Here is an 18,697-nt window from a genome sequence, read left to right on the forward strand (position 1 = left end):
CCACTGCAGCACCTTCTCTCCGCTCTACTCCTGTCCCCTCTACTCCTGTCACCAGTGGTGTTCACCTGCCAGAATACATCACTGCAGACCTGAATGTGCCTCAGGGCCAAAAGAGCAAAGCAGGCAGGCGTCGTTGTGTTCTGTGCCACAAGAAATCTCCCATCACCTGCACTATTTGTGCTGTTACCCTCTGCTTCACAGCAGAAAGAAACTGCTATGGGACTTGGCATCAGGGGCACAATCTTGTGTAGAGGACTGTGGGTTTAAAAATCAAAAAATCAAATTGTAAATTGTTAGTTTTTTCCTTCTCACTTTGTGGTGCGTTTATGACATTGGGTCAGCTGCTAACTTGGCCCTTATCTTATAGTTCACACTTCTGTGTTGGGAGGCGTTGGATCAGCATTCTCGTCTCATGTTAGTACCTTTCACGTAGGGAAGCTAATGATCCATCATGTATGACATTCCTGGGTGTGTGTCAACGTAATTGTTATTTTTTTATTGCCATAGCATTTTGGTATGTTCTCTATAGTCATTAACTTTTGGGCAAACTCACGAAGGACACCTGGGAAAACGTGATACTAAAATATGATGTAGCGCTCTCATTCTTCAATGTATCAGTCTGACACTGTGCACACACACTGCTGCCATGTTGTGGACAACAGCTAAATGATCCTGTCAGCTTCCTGTCTCAATGTGAAAGACCTTTTTCTTTTGCATTTCAACGATGATCAAATAAAAATAGGAAACAAATGTTTTTCTGTTTGTTTTATCTGATTTTAGATCTATTGGCTCCCGAGTGGCGCAGCGGTCTTAGGTACTACAGACCCTGGTTCGAATCTGGGCTGTATCGCAGCGGCCTACGGCATCTTGCTTCTCGGTGCAAGAGGCGTTTACTGCAGTCCCTGGTTTGAATCCAGGCTGTCCCACATCCAGCCGTGATTGGGAGTCCTATAGGGCGGCGCACAATTGGCCCAGCTTTGTCCGGGATAGGCCGTCATTGTAAATAAGAATTTATTCTTAACTGACTTGCCTCGTTAAATAAAGTATTATTATATTCTCCTACATTAATTTCAAATGTCCACAAACTGTTCAAATAGTATCAGTAATATGGATGTCCTTGCTTCAGGTCCTGATCTTCAGCCAGTTAGATTTCGGTCATTTTAGGTGGAAATTAAGATGAGATGAAGGGTCCCATCCAGAAGAGGTTTTAAAGGGACAACATAGGTTTTAAACAGAAACAAAATGGCTGCCCAGAGACGTGGTTTGGTAAACAGCTGAGGGATAGGGGCTGGAGAAATGTAACCACTCTGAAATTCGTAGAGAAAGCTATTATATCAACCGTAACCCAACACCTAGCGACCTCGTCAAGAAGTTCAGACATCTTGGTGTAACAGTTAAAGGTGTTGACAGTCGCTGGACCTCGGTTTGAGTTCAGCTCAGGGCCTCCCCTTGAATTCACTACACTGAATATAAGGACTGGCCATCCATGACGTCATAATGATAGTTTAACCAGGTTTCTCGGATATATAGTATATTCTAGAATTAATTAATGATGTCATAATGATAGTTTAACCAGGTTTCTCGGATATATAGTATATTCTAGAATTAATTAATGATGTCATAATGATAGTTTAACCAGGTTTCTCGGATATATAGTATATTCTAGAATTAATTAATGATGTCATAATGATAGTTTAACCAGGTTTCTCGGATATATAGTATATTCTAGAATTAATTAATGATGTCATAATGATAGTTTAACCAGGTTTCTCGGATATATAGTATATTCTAGAATTAATTAATGATGTCATAATGATAGTTTAACCAGGTTTCTCGGATATATAGTATATTCTAGAATTAATTAATGATGTCATAATGATAGTTTAACCAGGTTTCTCGGATATATAGTATATTCTAGAATTAATTAATGATGTCATAATGATAGTTTAACCAGGTTTCTCGGATATATAGTATATTCTAGAATTAATTAATGATGTCATAATGATAGTTTAACCAGGTTTCTCGGATATATAGTATATTCTAGAATTAATTAATGATGTCATAATGATAGTTTAACCAGGTTTCTCGGATATATAGTATATTCTAGAATTAATTAATGATGTCATAATGATAGTTTAACCAGGTTTCTCGGATATATAGTATATTCTAGAATTAATTAATGATGTCATAATGATAGTTTAACCAGGTTTCTCGGATATATAGTATATTCTAGAATTAATTAATGATGTCATAATGATAGTTTAACCAGGTTTCTCGGATATATAGTATATTCTAGAATTAATTAATGATGTCATAATGATAGTTTAACCAGGTTTTCGGATATATAGTATATTCTAGAATTAATTAATGATGTCATAATGATATGACCATCCATAAGGTCAAAATTATAGGTTGAACCTGATTCCGAGGCTATACAGTGTTAGTTTACCAACAGTGGCGATATGCAAAGATTATGTTTTGGTTTCTGATGGGGAAATACAGTCAAACATTTGAGGCTATTTTAAGTTATATTCTTCAAGAATCAATCGCTATTATGGCTGAGCCCATTTAGTTGATTGTTCTGGTCGATAGGCTGTTGTTCGACCCAGATTTATGTTGTCCAACAGTCTCAAATATATACGTATGCACATACGGTCACTATATTTATACGTGTTAGTGTCCATTACATACATTTCCTCTGGTGGTATTCATACGTGTTAGTGTCCATTACATACATTTCCTCTGGTGGTATTCATACGTGTTAGTGTCCATTACATACATTTCCTCTGGTGGTATTCATATGTGTTAGTGTCCATTACATACATTTCCTCTGGTGGTATTCATACGTGTTAGTGTCCATTACATACATTTCCTCTGGTGGTATTCATATGTGTTAGTGTCCATTACATACATTTCCTCTGGTGGTATTCATACGTGTTAGTGTCCATTACATACATTTCCTCTGGTGGTATTCATACGTGTTAGTGTCCATTACATACATTTCCTCTGGTGGTATTCATACGTGTTAGTGTCCATTACATACATTTCCTCTGGTGGTATTCATACGTGTTAGTGTCCATTACATACATTTCCTCTGGTGGTATTCATACGTGTTAGTGTCCATTACATACATTTCCTCTGGTGGTATTCATACGTGTTAGTGTCCATTACATACATTTCCTCTGGTGGTATTCATACGTGTTAGTGTCCATTACATACATTTCCTCTGGTGGTATTCATACGTGTTAGTGTCCATTACATACATTTCCTCTGGTGGTATTCATACGTGTTAGTGTCCATTACATACATTTCCTCTGGTGGTATTCATACGTGTTAGTGTCCACGTCTTGAAAAGGAACAACAGAGAATTTTACTCCACAAGAGGAAAGACAGACAATCAAAAAGCCGAAGAGAAACGTGCTGCTGAAATGTAACAAGAAAGCAGTAAGCTCAAAGACAGAATCACTGTAGTTTACAACTTTTGAACTTTAGAACCTTAGAACTTATACAACATACACATTATTAGAATCACTGTAGTTTAGAACTTTAGAACCTTAGAACTTGTACAACAAACACTTTATTAGAATCACTGTAGTTTACAACTTTAGAACCTTAGAACTTGTACAACATACACATTATTATAATCACTGTAGTTTAGAACTTTAGAACCTCAGAACTTGTACAACATACACTTCATTAGAATCACTGTTGTTCAGAACTTTAGAACCTTAGAACTTGTACAACATACACTTTATTAGAATCATGTCGAATTACTAAACTAACAATGGAATGATGGGACTTTATAACAGGGTGTTCCAACTCTGTGGTCAGTAAAGATCCCCTGGCACTGATGAAGTTGGTCATCTGATTGGTCGAGGAGGCTGGCCTTCTGACTTTGTGGTTGTGGTTGCTAAAGATCCCATGGCACTGATGAAGCTGGTCATCTGATTGGTCGAGGAGGCTGGCCTTCTGACTTTGTGGTTGTGGTTGCTAAAGATCCCATGGCACTGATGAAGCTGGTCATCTGATTGGTCGAGGAGGCTGGCCTTCTGACTTTGTGGTTGTGGTTGCTAAAGATCCCATGGCACTGATGAAGCTGGTCATCTGATTGGTCGAGGAGGCTGGACTTCTGACTTTGTGGTTGTGGTTGCTAAAGATCCCATGGCACTGATGAAGCTGGTCATCTGATTGGTCGAGGAGGCTGGCCTTCTGACTTTGTGGTTGTGGTTGCTAAAGATCCCATGGCACTGATGAAGCTGGTCATCTGATTGGTCGAGGAGGCTGGCCTTCTGACGTTGTGGTTGCTAAAGATCCCATGGCACTGATGAAGCTGGTCATCTGATTGGTCGAGGAGGCCGGCCTTCTGACTTTGTGGTTGTTAAAGATCCCATGGCACTGATGAAGCCGGTCAGCACACACACACTCTCATCTGATTGGTCGAGGAGGCGGGCCTTCTGTGGTCTGTGGCTGTGGTCCCATGGCACTTATTTCAAAAATATGTAAGTGTGGTTAGGGAGCTGAGTTTCCCTGTACACTGTAAAGAGCTTTTGGGCGTCTAGAAAAGTGTGACGTAATTCCAATCGATTATTATTATTATTAAATGTTTTGCCATCTTCCACAGCTTGAAGATCATTCCTTTGTACAGAGACAGAAATGGATACATAATACTTAAAAGGCGAACTGCAAGGCAATATTAACCAGCGCCCACGTTATCTGCTTTCCTGGTTTGCAGGTAAATACGAGGAAGTATATCAACTTACTGTTTACTGAGTAAAAATCTCCAGATGTTAAATAAATAAATGACTATAAGAAGGTGCCAGAGTGGCACATAAAGTTAAACGGTTTTCATCTTAATATCAGACAAAAAAAATCTGTCTATTTCAAACATTTTAATTGTTGTGCACAATGCTGTGAAACTGTGCACATTTTAAATACAAATATATTAAAAAAAAAAAACAATGCGGATGTTAGAGTAAACCTATTTTGGGTTAGGGCAAGTAACTGATTAAGGGCCAACATCATGATAAGCTTGTTAAACCTGTAAGTTAGGACAAGTAAGAGCCAACATAATTTGGGTTAGGACAAGTAAGTAGCCAACATCATGATAAGCTTGTTAAACCTGTAAGTTAGGACAAGTAAGAGCCAACATCATTTGGGTTAGGACAAGTAAGTAGCCAACATCATGATAAGCTTGTTAAACCTGTAAGTTAGGACAAGTAAGAGCCAACATCATTTGGGTTAGGACAAGTAAGTAGCCAACATCATGATAAGCTTGTTAAACCTGTAAGTTAGGACAAGTAAGAGCCAACATCATTTGGGTTAGAACAAGTAAGTAGCCAACATCATGATAAGCTTGTTAAACCTGTAAGTTAGGACAAGTAAGAGCCAACATCATTTGGGTTAGGACAAGTAAGTAGCCAACATCATGATAAGCTTGTTAAACCTGTAAGTTAGGACAAGTAAGTAGCCAACATCATGATGAGTTTGTTAAACCTGTAAGTTAGGACAAGTAAGTAGCCAACATCATGATGAGTTTGCAAGCTGAGTTTGAATAAGACGTCCAATTACCATTTTGTATTTATAACGGTTGGTGTTATTATAGATAATAAATAACCACATCATTGATGGATCATTTATAACGGTTGGTTTTTATTATAGATAATAAATAACCATATCATTGATGGATCATTTATAACGGTTGGTTTTATTATAGCTGATAAATATAATTGATGAAACGCTGGATAAAATACATGCTTGTCTCTTGTCTGCCCCTGCAAGCCTGTCGGCATACGCGTCATCACACACCCTCATCTGATTGGTCATTTCCCGAGAGCAGTAAAAGCGGTAATAGTGTCGTCACACGAGTAGGCGGGCCTTCTGACTTTGTGACTTTTATGGCCGATATGAAAAAAAAGAAAATTAGAATGGACCCTTTTTACAGGTGATTATGTACGGCGGAATTTTTTCAATATATTTATTTTACCTTTATTTAACTAGGCAAGTCAGCTAAGAACAAACTCTTATTTACAATGACGGCCTACCAGTGAACAGTGGGTTCACTGCCTGTTCAGGGGCAGAACGACAGATGTTTACCTTGTCAGCTCGGGGATTCGATCCAATCTTTTGGTTACTAGTCCAACGCACTAACCACCAGGCTACCTGCCGCCACAATACATGATAGGAGTACACACAAAATAAATGTTGACCAGTTGGATAAAAAATATATATATATATATATAACAATAAACAAATAAATCACATAATTTTCTCACTAATTATTCATTTAGAAAGTATACAGGGCATGACTCTTATTCTGAAGGATTCTAAAAATCCGCGACCCGGAAGTACTTAGTTCATTTTACCTGTTTCACGACAGTAGTCAGTCACCTCTGTGGCTTGCTATCCAAAATAGTCGAAACATTGGAGCTCTTTAGACGCTTTCGGTGTATATTTGCCTTTGTGTTTTAAACTTCTTTCGTGTAGCCAGTTGCCCCATTTAAGTTCATATTCACGTTGTTAGACAGCTAGCTAGCTTAGCACCAGGCTACTCGTTAATGCTAACTAGCATCATCAACCATGAGTTCACTAAGCTACTCCCCTCTTGCTAAAGAAGAAGAGGTCTGCTGGAAGGAGAAAGAAGCTCTGGGTCTGAACATTGTCGTAAAAGAAGAGGAAGATGGTCCAGTAAAAGGAGAGGAAGAGGCTTTCAGAATGGAAGAGGAGGAAGAGGTAGAGGAATCTTTTAGAGTGAAAGATGAAGAGGGGATAGAGGCTGTCACAGTGAAAGAAGAGGAGGTAGAAGCTTTCAGAATGAAAAATGAGGAAGAGGAGGCCATAACATTTAAAGAAGAAGAGGAGGATGTTATAGTGAAAGAACCTTTTGGAGAGGAAGAGGAGGCTATCTTACGTAAAGAGGAGGAGGAAGACGTATTGGGAGATGAAGAGGAGGTGGAAGGAGAGGAAGAGGAGACTGAAGATCTGATTAACACCAGTGAGTACCGTCTTAAAAGCAGGGCCACAAACTGTCCTTGTTGAATTAATATATCGTTTTAATATCTGGCTCTGGGCCTCGCCATTGATTCTTGGAGAATACAGCTTATAAATGTCCACTGAACTCCGAACCCAAAATATAAGCTTGTTTTACTCCTTTGTTTGTGAATAATGTAAATGAATACTGTATTTCCTCAAAGCAGGGAGGTAGTTCCATTAGGCTGAAACTGAGACATGAGATGGTTATGAAAAGCGCTATAGAATTGTAATACATTATGATGTATTAATAGAATTGTAATACAGTGGGCCAAAAAAATGTATTTAGTCAGCCACCAATTGTGCAAGTTCTCCCATTTAAAAAGATGAGGGGCCTGTAATTTTCATCATAGGTACACTTCAACTATGACAGACAAAATTAGCATTTTTTTCCAAAAAATCACATTGTAGGATTTTTAATGAATTTATTTGAAAATTATAGTGGAAAATAAGTATTTGGTCAATAACAAAAGTTTATCTCAATACTTTGTTATATACCATTTGTTGGCAATGACAGAGGTCAAATGTTTTCTGTAAGTCTTCACAAGGTTTTCACACACTGTTGCTGGTATTTTGACCCATTCCTCCAAGGCAGCAGCTACTCTTCCTGGGGTTTATTATGGATCCCCATTAGATCCTGCCAAGGCAGCAGCTACTCTTCCTGTGGTTTATTATGGATCCCCATTAGTTCCTGCCAAGGCAGCAGCTACTCTTCCTGGGGTTTATTATGGATCCCCATTAGTTCCTGCCAAGGCAGCTACTCTTCCTGGGGTCCAAACACATTAAGGCACTTACATTACACAGAAAACAAAATATAAAACATCATGTAACATTATTACACCACTACATATCTACAACACAATACAGCAATATCACAATGCATGTGTCTGTACCTTTGTGTTTGTCTCTTCACAGTCCTCGGTATTCATGCTGTCCCCCAGCCACTCAGCAACAATGGTATTCATGCTGTCCCCCAGCCACTCAGTAACAATGGTATCAATGCTGTCCCCCAGCCACTCAGCAACAATGGTATTCATGCTGTCCCCCAGCCACTCAGCAACAATGGTATTCATGCTGTCCCCCAGCCACTCAGCAACAATGGTATTCATGCTGTCCCCCAGCCACTCAGCAACAATGGTATTCATGCTGTCCCCCAGCCACTCAGCAACAATGGTATTCATGCTGTCCCCCAGCCACTCAGCGACAATGGTATTCATGCTGTCCCCCCAGCCACCCAGCAACAATGGTATTCATGCTGTCCCCCAGCCACCCAGCAACAATGTTATTCATGCTGTCCCCCAGCCACTCAGCAACAATGGTATTCATGCTGTCCCCCAGCCACTCAGCAACAATGGTATCAATGCTGTCCCCCAGCCACTCAGCAACAATGGTATTCATGCTGTCCCCCAGCCACTCAGCAACAATGGTATTCATGCTGTCCCCCAGCCACTCAGCAACAATGGTATTCATGCTGTCCCCCAGCCACTCAGCAACAATGGTATTCATGCTGTCCCCCAGCCACTCAGCAACAATGGTATTCATGCTGTCCCCCAGCCACTCAGCGACAATGGTATTCATGCTGTCCCCCCAGCCACCCAGCAACAATGGTATTCATGCTGTCCCCCAGCCACCCAGCAACAATGTTATTCATGCTGTCCCCCAGCCACTCAGCAACAATGGTATTCATGCTGTCCCCCAGCCACCCAGCGACAATGGTGTTCATGCTGTCCCCCAGCCCTTCAGCGACAATGGTATTCATGCTGTCCCCCAGCCACTCAGCGACAATGGTATTCATGCTGTCCCCCAGCCACTCAGCGACAATGGTATTCATGCTGTCCCCCAGCCACTCAGCGACAATGGTATTCATGCTGTCTCCCAGCCACTCAGCGACAATGGTATTCATGCTGTCCCCCAGCCACTCAGCGACAATGGTATTCATGCTGTCCCCCAGCCACTCAGCGACAATGGTATTCATGCTGTCCCCCAGCCACTCAGCGACAATGGTATTCATGCTGTCCCCCAGCCACTCAGCGACAATGGTATTCATGCTGTCCCCCAGCCACTCAGCGACAATGGTATTCATGCTGTCCCCCAGCCACTCAGCGACAATGGTATTCATGCTGTCCCCCAGCCACTCAGCGACAATGGTATTCATGCTGTCCCCCAGCCACTCAGCGACAATGGTATTCATGCTGTCCCCCAGCCACCCAGCGACAATGGTATTCATGCTGTCCCCCAGCCACCCAGCAACAATGTTATTCATGCTGTCCCCCAGCCACTCAGCAACAATGGTATTCATGCTGTCCCCCAGCCACCCAGCGACAATGGTATTCATGCTGTCCCCCAGCCCTTCAGCGACAATGGTATTCATGCTGTCCCCCAGCCACTCAGCGACAATGGTATTCATGCTGTCCCCCAGCCACTCAGCGACAATGGTATTCAAGCTGTGCCCCAGCCACTCAGCGACAATGGTATTCATGCTGTCCCCCAGCCACTCAGCGACAATGGTATTCATGCTGTCCCACAGCCACTCAGCGACAATGGTATTCATGCTGTCCCCCAGCCCCTCAGCGACAATGGTATCAATGCTGTCCCCCAGCCACTCAGCAACAATGGTATTCATGCTGTCCCCCAGCCACTCAGCGACAATGGTATTCATGCTGTCCCCCAGCCACTCAGCAACAATGGTATTCATGCTGTTTCAGGTTCTCTGTTGTGTGTCTCATCCATGTTCTCTGTTGTGTGTGTCTCCTCCATGTTCTCTGTTGTGTCTCTCCTCCATGTTCTCTGTTGTGTGTCTCTCCTCCATGTTCTCTGTTGTGTGTGTCTCCTCCATGTTCTCTGTTGTGTGTCTCTCCTCCATGTTCTCTGTTGTGTGTCTCTCATCCATGTTCTCTGTTGTGTCTCTCCTCCATGTTCTCTGTTGTGTGTCTCTCCTCCATGTTCTCTGTTGTCTCTCCTCCATGTTCTCTGTTGTGTGTCTCTCCTCCATGTTCTCTGTTGTGTCTCTCCTCCATGTTCTCTGTTGTGTGTCTCTCCTCCATGTTCTCTGTTGTGTGTCTCTCCTCCAAGTTCTCTGTTGTGTGTCTCTCCTCCAAGTTCTCTGTTGTGTGTCTCTCCTCCATGTTCTCTGTTGTGTGTCTCTCCTCCATGTTCTCTGTTGTGTGTGTCTCCTCCATGTTCTCTGTTGTGTGTCTCTCCTCCATGTTCTCTGTTGTGTGTCTCTCATCCATGTTCTCTGTTGTGTCTCTCCTCCATGTTCTCTGTTGTGTGTCTCTCCTCCATGTTCTCTGTTGTCTCTCCTCCATGTTCTCTGTTGTGTGTCTCTCCTCCATGTTCTCTGTTGTGTCTCTCCTCCATGTTCTCTGTTGTGTGTCTCTCCTCCATGTTCTCTGTTGTGTGTCTCTCCTCCAAGTTCTCTGTTGTGTGTCTCTCCTCCAAGTTCTCTGTTGTGTGTCTCTCCTCCATGTTCTCTGTTGTGTGTCTCTCCTCCATGTTCTCTGTTGTGTGTCTCTCCTCCATGTTCTCTGTTGTATGTCTCTCCTCCATGTTCTCTGTTGTGTGTCTCTCCTCCATGTTCTCTGTTGTGTGCATTTCCACATTTTGTTACATTACAGCCTTATTCTAAAAGTGATTCAATCGTTTTTTCCCCCTCATCAATCTACACAATGCCCCATAATAACAAATCAAAAACAGGTTGTTTATAATTTTTTTGTTAATTATAACAAAAATAAAAACTGAAATATGACATTTACATAAGTATTCAGTACTTTGTTGAAGCATCTTTTGGCAGTGATTACAGCCTCAAGTTTTCTTGGGTATGACGCTACAAACTTGGCACACCTGTATTTGGGGAGTTTCTCCCATTCTTCTCTGCAGATCCTCTCAAGTTCTGTCAGGTTGGATGGGGAGTGTCGCTTTACAGCTATTTTCAGGTCTCTACAGAGATGTTCGATCAGGTTCCACCACTCAAGGACATTCCGAGACTTGTTCCGAAGCCACTCCTGCGTTGTCTTGGATATGTGCTTAGGGTCGTTGTCTTGGATATGTGCCTAGGGTCGTTGTCTTGGATATGTGCTTAGGGTCGTTGTCTTGGATATGTGCTTAGGGTCGTTGTCTTGGATATGTGCTTAGGGTCGTTGTCTTGGATATGTGCTTAGGGTCGTTGTCTTGGATATGTGCTTAGGGTCGTTGTCTTGGATATGTGCTTAGGGTCGTTGTCTTGGATATGTGCTTAGGGTCGTTGTCTTGGATATGTGCTTAGGGTCGTTGTCTTGGATATGTGCTTAGGGTCGTTGTCTTGGATATGTGCTTAGGGTCGTTGTCTTGGATATGTGCTTAGGGTCGTTGTCTTGTTGGAAAGATGAGGACCCCAGTCTGAGGTCCTGAGCAGGTTTTCATCAAGGATCTCTGAACTTTGCTCCGTTCATCTTTTCCTCGATCCAGACTAGTCTCCCTGGCCCTTCCGCTGAACGACATTCCCACAGTATGATTCTGTCACCACCATGCTTCACAGTCGGGCTAGTGCTAGATTTCCTCCAGATTTAACATTCAGGCCAAAGAGTTAAGTTTTGGTTTCATCAGACCAGATTGTCTTGTTTCTCATGGTCGGACAGTCCTTTAGGTGCCCTTTTTTGCAAACTCCAAGCGGGCTGTCATGTGCCTTTTACCAAGGAGTGGCTTCTGTCTGGCCACTCTGCCATTAAGGCTTGATTGGTAGAGTGCTGCAGAGATGGTTGTCCTTCGGGAAGGCTCTATATAGACAGGTGTGTGCCTTTCCAAATGATGTCCAGTCAATTGAATTTACTGCAGGTGGAGTCCAATCAACTTGTAGAAACATCTCTAGGATGATCAATGGAAACGGGATGCAACGGAACTCAATTTCGAGTCTTAAAGCAAAGGGTTTGAATACTTATGTAAATAAGGTATTTCTGGGGGTTTTTAAAACCTGTTTTCACTTTGTCACTTTGGGGTATTGTGATGTCATTATGGGGTATTGTGATGTCATTATGGGTTATTGTCTGTAGATTGATGAGGATAAACATTTAATCCATGTTTAGAATAAGGCTGTAATGTAACAAAATGTGGACAAAGTCAAGGGGTCTGAATATTTTCCGAAGGCACTGGAGGTATGCCATTGACCCAACTGTTGGCCAGCCTATGTTAGACCTTCAATCTGACCTTGTTACCTAACAGAACGCCCTGGTTGGTTTAAAACTTGTACTGTAATGTGGACAAGACTAAATACATGTTGTTCTGTAGTTCAGGATGTTTCAGATGGACTATATATTTATTCACTGGATGGTTTTTCCCATCGATCAGGTTCCGATAAATATCTGGGCATTTGGACAAAGACTTCATGTTTTGTTTTTTTTAGATATGGATGAGATAGTTAAACAAATCTCAGATTTAAAGTGGGCTTTTTAAAAAACATTTTTTTTAGATCTTGCCTCTCCCTTAACAGCAGAAAGCAGATTGAACAGTGACCTCATGGCACAGTGTGGGTGGGTTTACATTTGTTTGTTTTATTATTGTTAATACATTATCAGAAAGCCTAAATATTCCCCTAAAAAAATAGGATGGATGGAACTTTTAAAAGGCATTACCTGAGATTATTGCGAATATCAACCAATCAGCATTTTATAATGATTTTATTTTGAAGGATCTAGTCTGGATTAAACCTCATAGGAAAACAGTTTAATCATTCATTCAGGTCTCTGTTTAACAAAATAATCTGTTTTATCTTTGGCAGGAGAGAAACCAGACTCTCACTCTGACAGTGGGAAGAGCCCTTCAGAGAATCCAGACCCAGAGATTCCCAAACCAACGAGACGACACAACTGCTCCCAGTGTGGAAAGAGTTTTAAGTGGTTATCTAAGCTCAAAGAGCATGAGAGAACACACGCAGTAAAAAAGCTCTTCCAATGTTCCCATTGTGAAAAGAGATTTAACCAGTCATCACTTCTGAAAGAGCATGATAAAATACACACAGGAGAAAAGCCTTTCCAATGTCCCCAGTGTGGAAAGGGTTTTACATGGTTAAGGCACCTGAAAGAGCATGAGAGGATACACACAGGAGAGAAGCCTTTCCATTGCTCCCAGTGTGGAAAGCGTTATACTCGATTAGCACACCTAAAAATACATGAGAGAATTCACTCTGGAGTGAAGGCTTACCTCTGTTCCCAATGTGGAAAGAATTTTAGGTGGTTAGAGAACCTGAAGCAGCATGAAAGGACACATACAGGGGAGAAGCCTTACCATTGCGCTCAGTGTGGAAAGGATTTTACCACATTAGGGAACGTAAAAGAGCATAAGAAGAAACACACAGGAGAAAAACCTTTACAATGTTCCCAGTGTGGAAAGAGATTTACACATTTAGGAAATCTGAAAAGGCATGAAGGAATACACACAGGAGAAAAACTCTACCACTGCTCTCATTGTGGAAAGCGTTTTACCCAGTTAGGGTATTTGAAAAAACATGAGAAAATACACTCTGAAGAAAAGCCTTACCCCTGTTCCCACTGTGGAAAGAGTTTTCGGTGGTTAGGGGACCTGAAAGAGCATGAGAGGACGCACACAGGGGAGAAACCTTACCATTGCGGCTTGTGCGGTAAGGATTTTACCAAGTTAGGGAACCTAAAAGAGCATAAGAAGAAACACACAGGAGAAAAGCCGTATCAATGCTCCATGTGTGAAAAGACTTTTACCCAGTTAGGGGGCCTGAAATATCACGAGGGGACACACACAGAAAAAAAGACCTACCACTGCTCTCAGTGTCAAAAGACATTTACCCGATTAGGGAACCTGAAAAAGCATGAGAGAATACACACACTCAGGTGATAAGACCGTCCACTGCTCCCAGAACCGGAAAGAGCATAAGAAGAAACACACAGGAGAAAAGCCTTACCAATGCTCCTTAACCTCTTATGACTTTAAACTTTCATGTGTGGCCAGATTCTAATCCAAGTGCCAAAGAACTGTACCCAGAACTGTACCCAGTACCATAACATTTTATTTTAGCCCAAAACCTGGCACTGCCAGGAAGCTGACACTTGAGGCCACTGTGTTCTTGGGAACCTTCAATGCTGCAGACATTTTTTGGTACCCTTCGTCAGATCTGTGCCTTCGACACAATCCTGTCTCGGAGCTCTTCGGACAATTCTTTCCACCTCATGGCTTGGTTTTTGCTCTTACGTGCACTGTAAACCTTTTTATAGGTTGTCCTTCTGGAAGGTTCTATATAAACAGGTGTGTCTCCTTTCCAAATCGTGTCCATTCAGTTGAATTTACCACAGGTGGAGTCCAATCAAGTTGTAGAAACATCTCATCGATGATCAATGGAAACAGGATACACCGGCGCTCAGCTTGGAGTCTCATAGCAAAAGGGTCTGAATACTAATGTAAAGAAGGTATTTCCCTTTTGTATTTGTAATAAATTTGCAAAAAAATGTAAAAACCTGTTTTGTCTTTGTCATTAGGAGGTATTGTGTGTAGACTAGTAAAAAAATAAATAAAAGGTGTTTAATCCATTTTAGAATAAGGCTGTAACGTAACAAGATGTGGGGAAAAAGTGAAGGGGTCTGAATACTTTCCCGAAGGCACTGTAGATGGTGATGCTAGGAATTCTGGGTAATGTTTGTGTTTGTGGGTGCAGGATAGCTCTCTGATAGTCATTATAGAATATGGAGCTCTCTGATAGTCATAATAGAATATGGAGCTCTCTGATAGTCATAAAATAATATGGAGCTCTCTGATAGTCATAATAGAATATGGAGCTCTCTGATAATAGAATATGGAGCTCTCTGATAATAGAATATGAAGCTCTCTGATAGTCATAATAGAATATGGAGCTCTCTGATGGTCATAATAGAATATGGAGCTCTCTGATAATAGAATATGGAGCTCTCTGATAGTCATAATAGAATATGGAGCTCTCTGATAATAGAATATGGAGCTCTCTGATGGTCATAATAGAATATGGAGCTCTCTGATGGTCATAATAGAATATGGAGCTCTCTGATAATAGAATATGGAGCTCTCTGATAGTCATTATAGAATATGGAGCTATCTGATAATAGAATATGGAGCTCTCTGATAGTCATAATAGAATATGGAGCTCTCTGATAGTCATAATAGAATATGGAGCTCTCTGATAGTCATAATAGAATATGGAGCTCTCTGATGGTCATAATAGAATATGGAGCTCTCTGATAATAGAATATGGAGCTCTCTGATAGTCATTATAGAATATGGAGCTCTCTGATGGTCATAATAGAATATGAAGCTCTCTGATAATAGAATATGGAGCTCTCTGATAATAGAATATGGAGCTCTCTGATGGTCATAATAGAATATGAAGCTCTCTGATAATAGAATATGGAGCTCTCTGATGGTCATAATAGAATATGGAGCTCTCTTGATAATAGAATATGGAGCTATCTGATATTCATAATAGAATATGGAGCTATCTGATAGTCATAATAGAATATGAAGCTCTCTGATAATAGAATATGGAGCTCTCTGATAATAGAATATGGAGCTCTCTGATGGTCATAATAGAATATGGAGCTCTCTGATGGTCATAATAGAATATGGAGCTCTCTGATAGTCATAATAGAATATGGAGCTCTCTGATAGTCATAATAGAATATGGAGCTCTCTGATAGTCATAATAGAATATGGAGCGCTCTGATAGTCATAATAGAATATGGAGCGCTCTGATAGTCATTATAGAATATGGAGCTCTCTGATAGTCATTATAGAATATGGAGCTCTCTGATAATAGAATATGGAGCTCTCTGATGGTCATAATAGAATATGGAGCTCTCTGATAACCATAATAGAATATGGAGCTCTGATGGTCATAATAGAATATGGAGCTCTCTTGATAATAGAATATGGAGCTCTCTGATAATAGAATATGGAGCTCTCTTGATAATAGAATATGGAGCTCTGATAGTCATAATAGAATATGGAGCTCTCTGATGGTCATAATAGAATATGGAGCTCTCTGATGGTCATAATAGAATATGGAGCTCTCTGATAGTCATAATATAATATGGAGCTCTCTGATAATAGAATATGGAGCTCTCTGATAATAGAATATGGAGCTCTCTGATGGTCATAATAGAATATGGAGCTCTCTGATAATAGAATATGGAGTTCTCTGATAGTCATAATAGAATATGAAGCTCTCTGATAATAGAATATGGAGCTCTCTGATGGTCATAATAGAATATGAAGCTCTCTGATGGTCATAATAGAATATGGAGCTCTCTGATGGTCATAATAGAATATGGAGCTCTCTGATGGTCATAATAGAATATGGAGCTCTCTGATGGTCATAATAGAATATGGAGCTCTCTGATAGTCATTATAGAATATGAAGCTCTCTGATAATAGAATATGAAGCTCTCTGATAGTCATAATATAATATGGAGCTCTCTGATGGTCATAATAGAATATGGAGCTCTGATGGTCATAATAGAATATGGAGCTCTCTTGATAATAGAATATGGAGCTCTCTGATAATAGAATATGGAGCTCTCTTGATAATAGAATATGGAGCTCTGATAGTCATAATAGAATATGAAGCTCTCTGATAATAGAATATGGAGCTCTCTGATGGTCATAATAGAATATGGAGCTCTCTGATGGTCATAATAGAATATGGAGCTCTCTGATAGTCATAATATAATATGGAGCTCTCTGATAATAGAATATGGAGTTCTCTGATAGTCATAATAGAATATGAAGCTCTCTGATAATAGAATATGGAGCTCTCTGATGGTCATAATAGAATATGAAGCTCTCTGATAATAGAATATGAAGCTCTCTGATAGTCATAATATAATATGGAGCTCTCTGATAGTCATAATAGAATATGGAGCTCTCTGATAATAGAATATGGAGCTCTCTGATAGTCATAATAGAATATGGAGCTCTCTGATAATAGAATATGGAGCTCTCTGATAGTCATAATATAATATGGAGCTCTCTGATAATAGAATATAGAGTTCTCTGATAGTCATTATAGAATATGGAGCTCTCTGATAGTCATAATAGAATATGGAGCTCTCTGATAGTCATAATAGAATATGGAGCTCTCTGATGGTCATAATAGAATATGGAGCTCTCTGATAGTCATTATAGAATATGAAGCTCTCTGATAATAGAATATGAAGCTCTCTGATAGTCATAATATAATATGGAGCTCTCTGATAGTCATAATAGAATATGGAGCTCTCTGATAATAGAATATGGAGTTCTCTGATAGTCATTATAGAATATGGAGCTCTCTGATAGTCATAATATAATATGGAGCTCTCTGATAGTCATAATAGAATATGGAGCTCTCTGATAATAGAATATGGAGTTCTCTGATAGTCATTATAGAATATGGAGCTCTCTGATAGTCATAATAGAATATGGAGCTCTCTGATAGTCATAATAGAATATGGAGCTCTCTGGTAGTCATAATAGAATATGGAGCTCTCTGATAGTCATAATAGAATATGGAGCTCTCTGATAGTCATAATAGAATATGGAGCTCTCTGATAATAGAATATGGAGTTCTCTGATAGTCATTATAGAATATGGAGCTCTCTGATAGTCATAATAGAATATGGAGCTCTCTGATAGTCATAATAGAATATGGAGCTCTCTGGTAGTCATAATAGAATATGGAGCTCTCTGATAGTCATTATAGAATATGGAGCTCTCTGATAGTCATAATAGAATATGGAGCTCTCTGATAGTCATAATAGAATATGGAGCGCTCTGATAGTCATAATAGAATATGGAGCGCTCTGATAGTCATTATAGAATATGGAGCTCTCTGATAGTCATTATAGAATATGGAGCTCTCTGATAATAGAATATGGAGCTCTCTGATGGTCATAATAGAATATGGAGCTCTCTGATAATCATAATAGAATATGGAGCTCTGATGGTCATAATAGAATATGGAGCTCTCTGATGGTCATAATAGAATATGGAGCTCTCTTGATAATAGAATATGGAGCTCTGATGGTCATAATAGAATATGGAGCTCTCTTGATAATAGAATATGGAGCTCTCTGATAATAGAATATGGAGCTCTCTTGATAATAGAATATGGAGCTCTGATAGTCATAATAGAATATGAAGCTCTCTGATAATAGAATATGGAGCTCTCTGATGGTCATAATAGAATATGGAGCTCTCTGATGGTCATTATAGAATATGGAGCTCTCTGATAGTCATAATATAATATGGAGCTCTCTGATAATAGAATATGGATTTCTCTGATAGTCATAATAGAATATGAAGCTCTCTGATAATAGAATATGGAGTTCTCTGATGGTCATAATAGAATATGAAGCTCTCTGATAATAGAATATGAAGCTCTCTGATAGTCATAATATAATATGGAGCTCTCTGATAGTCATAATAGAATATGGAGCTCTCTGATAATAGAATATGGAGCTCTCTGATAGTCATAATATAATATGGAGCTCTCTGATAATAGAATATGGAGTTCTCTGATAGTCATTATAGAATATGGAGCTCTCTGATAGTCATAATAGAATATGGAGCTCTCTGATAGTCATAATAGAATATGGAGCTCTCTGGTAGTCATAATAGAATATGGAGCTCTCTGATAGTCATTATAGAATATGGAGCTCTCTGA

The 18,697-nt window shown here is 40.2% G+C and overlaps 1 protein-coding gene across 1 annotated transcript; it reads left to right on the forward strand.

The window, feature by feature from the left end:
• Positions 1-6,376: 6,376 nt before the first annotated feature.
• LOC135530528 (zinc finger protein OZF-like) lies at positions 6,377-14,465 on the forward strand. The gene is made up of 2 exons (XM_064958835.1): positions 6,377-6,991; positions 12,779-14,465. Exons 1-2 carry the CDS (start codon positions 6,577-6,579, stop codon positions 13,864-13,866), a joined length of 1,503 nt encoding a protein of 500 aa, XP_064814907.1. The 5' UTR covers positions 6,377-6,576; the 3' UTR covers positions 13,867-14,465.
• Positions 14,466-18,697: the final 4,232 nt, after the last annotated feature.

The sequence above is a fragment of the Oncorhynchus masou genome, chromosome 5 (genome assembly GCF_036934945.1).
Source record: "Oncorhynchus masou masou isolate Uvic2021 chromosome 5, UVic_Omas_1.1, whole genome shotgun sequence".
Taxonomy (NCBI): Eukaryota; Metazoa; Chordata; class Actinopteri; order Salmoniformes; family Salmonidae; genus Oncorhynchus; species Oncorhynchus masou.